This window comes from Caloenas nicobarica, chromosome Z (assembly GCF_036013445.1).
Source record: "Caloenas nicobarica isolate bCalNic1 chromosome Z, bCalNic1.hap1, whole genome shotgun sequence".
Taxonomy (NCBI): Eukaryota; Metazoa; Chordata; class Aves; order Columbiformes; family Columbidae; genus Caloenas; species Caloenas nicobarica.
In genome coordinates this window covers 80,439,752-80,449,755 of record NC_088284.1, presented here as the reverse complement: position 1 = coordinate 80,449,755, position 10,004 = coordinate 80,439,752, and the positions used below count along the sequence as shown (strand labels likewise).

General features: G+C 41.2%; 1 protein-coding gene across 3 annotated transcripts in view; it reads right to left on the bottom strand.

Annotated features, from left to right (window-relative positions):
• Positions 1 to 355: 355 nt before the first annotated feature.
• RASA1 (RAS p21 protein activator 1) overlaps positions 356 to 10,004 on the bottom strand; it is a 59,957-nt gene continuing 50,308 nt past the window's right edge. For 2 of the 3 annotated variants that reach the window (XM_065655703.1, XM_065655704.1), the window contains 5 exons: positions 9,200 to 9,267; positions 6,255 to 6,343; positions 3,283 to 3,360; positions 1,903 to 2,037; positions 356 to 1,234 (listed from right to left, as the gene is read on the bottom strand). In XM_065655703.1, coding sequence (XP_065511775.1) covers positions 1,151 to 1,234; positions 1,903 to 2,037; positions 3,283 to 3,360; positions 6,255 to 6,343; positions 9,200 to 9,267 — 454 coding nt within the window. In that variant the 3' untranslated portion in view covers positions 356 to 1,150. Of the gene's footprint in view, positions 1,235 to 1,902; positions 2,038 to 3,282; positions 3,361 to 6,254; positions 6,344 to 9,199; positions 9,268 to 10,004 lie in introns of those variants that run through there. The other variant, XM_065655705.1, reaches the window with a different exon arrangement.

Sequence of the window (10,004 nt, the reverse complement as noted above, 5' to 3'; positions counted from 1 at the left end):
ACTGCCTAGAAAAGTTACAAATGGTGATGCTGAAATATCCTCTGAATCAACTGCATATTTTACTTTTAATTTTTTTAAGAGTTTTAACATCTACATTTCACCCTGTGAGAGATAATGTACAAATTAAGGCATATGGGCAAAGTAATGCTTTTCTGAGAATTCATGATGAAAAACTGTCAGCTCATCAACATTTCAAAGTACATCACATGTGCAGACACCATAAAAAATTTCCACAGCAGCCAGTTAAGCCAGTTTCCATGAAGAGTTGTTCTGCAGCTTGATTTATTTTAAAAACTTATTTTTCACTTATAAAAATAATATTTAGGTAGACTTACAGTACACAAAAGACCAAACAATACCTATTTTATAAAATGGTTTAATGAACGCATGCATGTCTGATACAATGATCAATAAATTTACTGAATTCAAATTATTTACTGTTGTAAACATTTTACAAAAGCATTGTGATTTATCTGGATATACAGTTCTTGACGGAAGAACTATTCAGACTGAATCAGTGGCACATCAAAAAATAAAGCTGACAAGACCCATTCTGCAATATTCTCTTTCAACATGATTCCAGCAAGAGAAACAGCATGGTATAAAAAGTGTACAGTAAAGATTGTTCCTACCATAACATCAAATTTTGGAAACTGTAAATACAAGTTAAAGTGGTTGAAACAGTCAAAAGTCATAATTATTGTAACCAGTCAGAAATTACAGTAAGAAATGTTATCCAGTTATATGTAGCTGTCAAAACAACACGTTTCTTTTCATGTCAGTTGATAACTCTTCTCCAACAGGACAGCAAAACTTTGGCAATCAGAGGTGCTGAAAAAAATTTTCAAAGTTCAAAACACAGTCACAGCATTTTCTTTGCGGAAGGTGAACTGTCCACCAAGGCTCAGAGGTTGTGAAATTGGTTTCCAAGTGGAAAAAAATGTGCAAATGTCCTGCACAAGTTAGCTTAAAAAAGCTGCTGGTACAATCATTCACCAACAGAATCTTTGTTTTCTTTTTGCATAGTTCACACATCACTGGGAATGTGACAGGGTGTGCTGTTTTTGGCAAGAGCAAGAAGAAAAGTGATACTGGTGTGAGTTGCCGTGTTGGGCATGCTGGATCCATGCAGAATTCAGGTAGAGGGCTGCTACCTGATGTTATTAGACACTGAATACTGATTTTGTTTTTGTTGAAGCAGTTCAGTAATAGCCAAAAGCTTCTTAAGAACATGCTGTAGAAAGAGAGTGAAAACATACATCAGCAACTGGAAAAAGAACAGTCCTGCCTGCTGAAGAAGCATTTTCAGCATTAGCCTATGCTACTAGGTAGTATATTCAAACAACAAAACGAAACGAAACAGCCAGTTCCCTAGTCAACAAGACATTACTGCAAAAGGGAAGTCTAAAGCAGTGTTATGAACTTTGCCTCGCCACCCATGGATCCTTTTGCTGTTTTGTGGTTTAACGGGCCAAGAAAGAGTCCTGCTAACAGACTGACGGGGTTTGCTAGATAAGTTTGCCAAGTTGGTTTACAAATGTACCAGCAAATTAGGAAGCAGAAATGAGGTATCGATAGAAAGCTAATGAAAGTAAATTTAGTTCTCAACCAACAACGAGATCCTAAAACCGATGACCCGGAGAGTCTGTCAGGAGACAGTAATTTTGGGGGTTTAGACTTCCTCTGTAAAACTAAAACTTCCTCTGGAAACTTTAAAAAACCCTCTTTGGCTTTGTTGCATGAAGAAACAAAACTATGGCTAAGTATTTACCTTTACAGCTAATAACCTCCTGGTGAAATACACGTCTTTTAAAAAGTTTATCAGTCATACTGCTAGCGAGAAATACTACAAAAGCATCCTGATAGGAAAGAGTAACTCAAGACACGCTGTCTGTTCTGTACCTGCATTACACCTCGCTCATTACTGAGCGTCCGCAGTTCGTCCGAGTGTGCCACGCATATCTCATGCAAGGCCGCCAGGTCACGGGAGAGGTCAGTTCTAGAGTGTTCTGTAGTGTCTGGAAGCTCCGGAACGTTCTTCAATGAAAAAGACAAGAGCAGATTCAGGATGCTGAGCACCCAGGAAGATAAATTACAGCTCTGCTGACACAACTGCTTTATACCGCCACCAAGTACAGCAACGTTAAGTCTTCCCAGCGGAGTCTCCAGTCCGTCTTTTTATTACAGATTTTGTATTTTCTCTGCAAGCCTGTGTTACGTGAGTATACTGCAATTTCTGCTCCTGCTAGAAGAGTTCTTCCTAAGAGATCTGGTGTTGCTACACTGCCACTGAGCTGACCAGAAAGCTACTGCATACAGAGACTTCCTCTAAATTAGGTGAAATCATCCCTCAGGTGTTTTCTTCCATTTAAATGAGAGAAAAGCAACAACAAAAATTCAGCAAAATCTGTAACTATAAAGTAACTCATTATACCAGTCATAAAATGGTAATGTTGTAATTAAAACAGTAGATTAATCCAAAAGTTATTTTTAAACCAGCAGTTTTCAGAGATCTCATGCAGAATCTGTCATTTAAAGAAAACTGACATTAATACAAACAATTTGCAATTTAAGCAGAAAAAGGTGACATATGGCCACCTGCCTGAATACCACACTCATTTTTATATCTTATAAAACTATTCTGAGATGTCTTGTAGGTCACTGTTACGGGATCAATTCAGGAAGCTCAGCACATCTTTTCCATCTTTGTTTTTAAAATGAATTCTTGGTTTAAAAGTACACATATATAACATGCCATCTTAACTCCTGTTACAGCCGTGACACACAGAACAGTGCCAGTTTGAAAGAACACAGTAACTGCAGTTCACTTTTGAACTACAATATCTAGAATGCATGCAGTGACACATGCGGTAACACATAACTGAATTGCAACGTAATATTTTTTAAAGCAAAAAATAATTTCAATCTGTGGTCAAAGCCATATGATGAATTATATATAGGAATTTTTACTTTAACACATATTTTTAAAGATTTGTATTTTGGACCAGATTTTCTAATCCTCATAGCTATAAAATCTGTTTAGGCCTCTCATATCTACTAAGGCACTAAATTAATAAAGTCTAAGGTAACATTGGATGTTTTTAATTCCATATGACAGGCCAGCAACCTGCCGTTTCTAAACATAAAAGATTTATTCAGTTACAAGCATTCAAACTTGTGTGAGTGCTGATGCATTTTTGAGCTAGTTAATAAGAAGTGCGAATAATTTTCTTTTACAATGTTGCTGTGTAACTTCCAGTAAAGATTTTTTTAACCACTTACCCCAAGCTCATCCAAGAACATGATCATGCGATGTTTGTTGCTCTTGATGAAAGGATTTACCCCTTCCATATATGGCTCCTGGTAATTTTTAAAAGTATTAATTAGAACAAATTAATGCCAATGTAATTGTCATACCTGAAGTGAACACAGTGCAGCCAGACAAATGACACTGCAACGCAAGCACGCCATCTGGAGTGATTTTTTCAGGTGAATTTCTACTATCAAGCGTGCAGCCAGTCAAAAGACTACAGAATTTGGTGTTGTCTTATATTCAGAAGATTCAGAATCTCTGATTCAGAAATTTTCTTGCAAGTGCGTACTGACATGAATTTGCATTAAGATGATCACCTCTCAGTACCTACCTGCAATTAAGAAATGCTCCATTTTCTAAAGGTATAATCAGGAATAAGTGCCCTCTTTCTTGTTCTTTCATTGATGCTCACATTCCAAGTTACATGTCAGACAAATAACTTTGTAATGCCAGCCTGAAGTCACTTTGATTATGCTTAAGTCAACAGATTTGTTTTTCAACCATGTTTTGGCCTGGGAACTGAGACAGACCAGTTGTTGCCAGCATTCTCTTGGTGTTATAATAGAATCTTTATTGAAAGCTGCGGCTTTTTCGTGCAATATATACACTTGATTTACAATGTTAATTACATCTGGCAATATGAAAATGAGTATAAATAGCTCTACTGCAGAAAACACCCCTCTAAGGAGTAAATGTGGGGTGAAAGCAGGTGAGGGGGAAGAGTCAGAGATTGGCAGTTCTTAATTTGTTTCAGAATTGGATAATCTACACCAAACTTGGAATTTAGGCCTCCTTAGTCTCAATCTGAGAGTTAATTACTATATACAGATAGAAGACGTGTGTGGAATGCATTTCAAGGTTGTGTACAGAAGCACACCAGTACTGATGTGGTTGCCAAGCAGTCAGGTGAAGTCTCTCGTGACTGGAAACATCGCACCCATTTTTAACAAGGGTAGGACAGCAGACCCCAGGAACTACCGACCTGTCAGCCTGCCTCTGTGCCTGGAGAGCTCACAGAACAGATCTCCTAGAAGCTGTGCTAAGGCACAGGGTGGACAGGGATGTGATTCACCAAGGGCAAGTCCTGCCTGACCAACCTAGCAGCACTTCTGAGGTGGAGCAACTACATCAGTGGACAAAGGAAGGGCTATGGATGTAGTCTATCTGGATTTCTGTAAAGCCTTTGACATGGTGCCCCCCAACATCCTTCTCTCTAAATTTTGAGAGATATGGATTTGATGGGTGGACTGTTCAGTGGATGAGGAACTGGCTGGACAGTCACACCCAGAGAGTGGTGGTCAATGGTTCAATGTCTGGATGGACACCGATGACAAGTGGTGTCCCTCGGGGGTCCGCACTGGGACCAGAACTGTTTAATATCTTAATCAATGACACAGACAGTGGGATTGAATAACACCAACCTGAATGGTGCAGTTCCCACAGCTGAGGGATGGGGATGCCATCCAGAGGGACCTGGACAAGCTCAAGAAGTGGCCCATGTGAACTTCATGAGGTTCAACAAGGCGAAGTGCAAGGTCCTGCACCTGCTCAGGGCAACCCCAAGTATCAGTCCAGGCTGAGGATGAAGGGAGAAGGACTTGGTGGTGCCGGTGGATGAAAGATTAGACATGAGCTGGCAAGCCCAGAAGGCCAATCATATCTTGGGCTGCCATCAAAAGGAGCGTGGGCAGCAGGTGAAAGGAGGTGATTCTGCCCCTCTGCTCTGCTCTGTGAGACCCCCCTGCAGTGCTGCTCCAGCTCTGGGGTCCTCGGCACAGGACACACATGGACCTGCTGGAAAAGGGCCAGAGGAGCCACAGAAATGATCTGAGGCTGGAACAGCTCTGCTGGGAGGACAGGCTGAGAGAGTTGGGGTGTTCAGCTGGAGAAGAGAAGCTCTGGGGAGACATTACAGCAGCCTTCCAGCACCTAAAGGAGACCTACAAGAAAGCTGGAGAGGTCTTTTTAGAGTGGGATGTAGAGATAAGACAAAGGGTGATGGCTTTAAACTGAAATAGGGGAGATTTAGATTAGATATAAGGAAAAAATGAGGGTAGTGAGTCCCTGGCCCAGGTTGCCCAGAGAGGTGGTGGATGCCCCATCCCTGGAGACATCCCAGGCCAGGCTGGACGGGGCTCTGAGCAACCTGAGCTGGTGAAGATGTCCCTGCTCATGGCAGGGGTGGCACTCGGGGAGCCTGGAAGGTCCCTTCAACCCAAACTATTCTAAGCTACCATCATCACTGTCAGATAGAGTATGTATCCTCCTGATTCTTTCCCGTCACCGAATCCCAGTCTAGCAGTTCTCAGTGGCCTTTTTCATACAGATACTCCAAAAGAAAATGTGCCCATTTTACCACCATGGACACTTCTGTTGCGGTGGGATTGCTGCCTGCCTTTCCTCTCCCACTTCTCCACCCTAACGCAGGAATACCAGGGTACAACTACCAGCTTTTCTGCTGCCAATGGAAAAAATTATGTTCCACATACTTCCACAGTAGGCTTTAGAAAGACATCTGATGAATTTGTCTGCGTTCTCATATTATCAATATATGGCTGCATCACACTCGGTGACACCTACTGGTGTGGTCATTCTCTCATCTGTTATTTTAAGACTGTTACTGGTGTTTTTACTACCCGACTGGAAATCTTGGAACCTACCAAGTCATTAGTACAGGTTTCTAGATAGTTAATGGCTCCTCTTCCCAATTTGCCCAGACTTCACACTACTGGGCTAGTTCAGACCAACACCCTGTTTAGCTCTAAATGAAGAGGGCAGAAGAAATCACAGTAATGAGGCCTTCTTTCTGATGAGGACAAACAGGTGGTTTCAGGCTTTGCACAAGAAAACAGCAACAGATTTTTGCCTGTATTAACAGGAACATTGAAATGTACTGGAAGCATAGTTCTAGGCTGTTCTCTGTGTGTAAAATGATATTCACCTTAGCTCCAAATTCAACCAGATTTGCTAAATTCTGCACAGACTTGGCGACCAGCGTCAGCGTTCTTGCAGCAGTGGGGGAAGGAGAATCTGGTGGGAATGAAAGCAGAGAGTTACTGGCCATTCCGTGTAAAACTAGCAGCAGTCACATGAAAGTAAAGCTCTTTTCCAATTCATGTTTTTTCACAGAATAAAATATTTTTAATATTATAAGAGTACTGCTTGTGGAAGATGTCACTTGGTCAAGTAAAACTTGTATTGCTTTAGTAATGTCTGCAAAAATATATTAGTATAAACATCTGATTTTCTGTAACAGTTGCATACAGAACAAGTATGCAGAATAAAGTGGTATCAGAGACAGGTGAAGTAAGAACCATTTTCGCAAAAATGAAATAGTTCTGTTGAAAGGAGGATTAATTGTTAGAATTAAAAAAAATAGAACTAAAAAAAAAAGGCAAGCTGACCTTCTTTCTTATTTGTGTATACCACGTAAGTGGGCTCTGACAAGTTATATGAATTATACTTCAAGTTAGTGGCATCAGGAGAACACAGTAAACATTACATGCAGTTGTGGCTTGTACTTCTATGGAATTACAGTCACCTGGTATACTTAACATTACACTGAACTCTTTACATTAAGTACTTCATTAAAACTTTCTTTTCCAGCAAGTTATATTACCCAGTAGTATCCTAAAAAATTATTTTTCTCTCCAATTACAGTAAATGGCCTGGGTGAAAGCCAGGTTTGAAGTGTTCCAAAATTGACATGGTTATTACGTAAGCTTTAAATTTTATAATTCTTCATAAGAATGCTATATGCTCTTCACTGTTCCTTCCTTCCCTTCTTCCCCAAAAATCCATTGAAAAATAAGTTATAATTTTTCTTGCATAGCCAGAGCTATGCAACTAATGCCAGTTGTTCATCATATCTAGTGCTAGGTACAGGAGAAACCTTTGAAGCAGCAGCGCTAGAAAACATTTTTAGCCTTGGAATCTGGAACTTCAGCAGAACTGACCTAAAGAAGTGAATTACTTTAAAAATCTCAAAGATGCTTGAAACAAAGGATTTAACTTTTGAAACAAAGATTTTTTTTTTTCTAGTCACTGTTGTCAAGGTGACAGGATTGCTGCTGATACTGAGCTGTATCTGTACACCCAGCCTTCAGGATACTTTTGTCCCTATTATGAGAAGAAGGTATGTTGGAAGCTTTGCTCCAAAAGGAGGAGCGCCTCATCCCTTCTTTTGAACAGCTCTAAAAGCCCTACGAGGAGTCTGTAAATTTACCTTAGCAGTAGTCAAGAATTTTAACTGGACGTACATGAGCAGGACTTTAACACTGACAGACAAGCCTAAAAGGGATCACTCAAATTTACAGGTAACACCTGCAGACACACTGCAACTGAAGTTAGGAAGTACCTAACTTGCAAATTATCTGAAGATAATATAATGGTAAAGAAAGGGTCGCTGTGTACCAGCTGTTTCTCAAATGCTTTCTCCAAAGCACGTATGGAAATGGTTACTAAGAGGAACTTTCTGTTTGACACAGCCCTTCTGATTTAGTGTAGCTTAACAGAAAACATGCTACATTGCCTTAAAAAAAAGCTTTTCTGAATCAGATTCCTGATTTCCTCCTGTTTCCAAATCAGCATTTTACTGGTAAGAATCAAGAAACTGCTAGGGAGGGAAGGAGCAGGAACAATGGCTTGTGCAACTAAATGCCCTCTAGCTTGAGATTATCTTTGCCAAGAAAAAAAAAATGAAAGCAAAAGGTGAAGCATACCACATGGAAACTTTTAAAACTAAGCAACTCAGATGTCAAAATATTTTAACTTCAGAGTTTTCAGTAGTTTATGCCTTTCCCTTTTTCCTCCCACAGAAATTAAAAATGCCCACAAACATTTCTAGGTGCATAAGGCAACTGCCATGGGATAATCCATGCCCAAGGAAAGCCCCATGCCAACAGCGTGTCACCATGGTCTCTGCTGCATGCCACCATCCTCGTCACCCCCAGAGCTGTTTTTGGGAGAACGATGCGACCTGACAGGGCCAGCACAGCTGCTCTGCAATCCTGTTCTCCCAAACTGGAGTGTTCCCTGGTGCAGTTCTAGCTGACCACTCCAGGTGCGCTCCATCAAGAGGGCAGCAAAGAACAGGGAAGGACTTTAGGTGGTGAGGCCGTTCGTTCAGGCCAGCCCATGGGAACTCTCCTGTGTGTGGTCTTTAAAACAACCACGATTGCCACCTCGTGTCTGCACAACCCATCCTTCCTAAATGCCACCCTGCTCTCTCATCCTTAAGATCCGTACCTGAGATTGACTGTACTTAGTGAGTCAACATAAAGATTTCTCCAACGGCTGGAAGCAATCTAAGCAGGACGTTTGAACAAGTTACTCAAGCGTAATTTTCTAGGTGGTGCACCAACGTACTCCAAGCTCTGCAGAAATGTTTTCAACTTTATAAATCTTGCTCATTTAAAACATACCATCGAATTTCAGCCATTAACTTTGGCACTGCATTGTATTCAAAGCGACACCTGAAGATCACGCACATTTTTCACACTGCCAGAATATATTCCACGCTGCTAGACTTCAACTCAAAACTGTATTATTAAATACTACAGTGTATATTTTTCTGACTTTAAAACGAAATTGGAGATAAACACAATCTAACCTTTGAGGGTGAAAACCATATGTGGGGTGCCTTATGGAGAAGTCAGTCAAGTTCTAGTTGAAGATGTCCCTGCTCACTGCAGGGGGATGGACTAGGTGACCCTTGAAGGTCCCTTCCAACGCAAGCCATGCTATGATTCTACGATAAGTGACGCGGATAACATGACTTTGGATGCAGCATTCAAAAAAACTTCATATTTTCCTACACTACACTCTACAGTAATTTCATGTCTCCTACAGCATACAGTAGGAATTGAATTTGAAGCAAACAGTTACCTGAGATGATATTAAACATCCTTGGGTTCAGGATAGCAGGACAAATCAGTCGAAGAAAAACAAAACCACTGAAATAGGAAGAAAATGGTGTTTTAAAAATAAAATTAGAGAATTAATGTAAAATTGTGTACTCATTAAGGATTAAAGTTGGTGTGGATTAGTGTGGAATCTTTTCTACACCAACCAACCAACCAGCCTGCACTCTGTGAATATGTTAACAAATTAACAATATCATGCTATGACTTCAGCTACGATAAGAGCTGAAAGAATAGGCATATTGATTTCCCAATTAAGGTGAATGATTGAAACCATATAGGAAGAACTTAATTGTAAAGTCATACTGAAGCCAGACACAGACCACACCAGCTTCAAAAAGCTCCTGTGCAACCTCATCTGGGTGTTCCTGCTCCAGCGGGGGGATTGGACTGGATGAGCTTTTGAGGTCCCTTCCAATCCCTGACATTCTGTGGTTCTGTGAAAAAGGAGGATCCCTGGTCCCCTTGTTTGCTACAGGAAGGCTTCCATCCCACAGCCACCTGCTCCCTCAGGGCAAGGTAAGGAGGAACACAGGAGCAGGGGGGCAAAGAGAACCTCTCTTTTGGCAGCGACACAGCCTTAGGTCAGCTTCAGCCAACCCATATCCTGGTGAGGGGCTGGAGCACAAGTGTGATGGGAGCGGCTGAGGGACCTGGGGGGCTCAGCCTGGAGAACAGGAGCTGAGGGGAGACCTTCTGATCTCTGAACTGCCTGAAAGGAGCTTGGAGCATGGAGGGGGTTGGTCTCTTCTCCCACGTAACAAGTGATA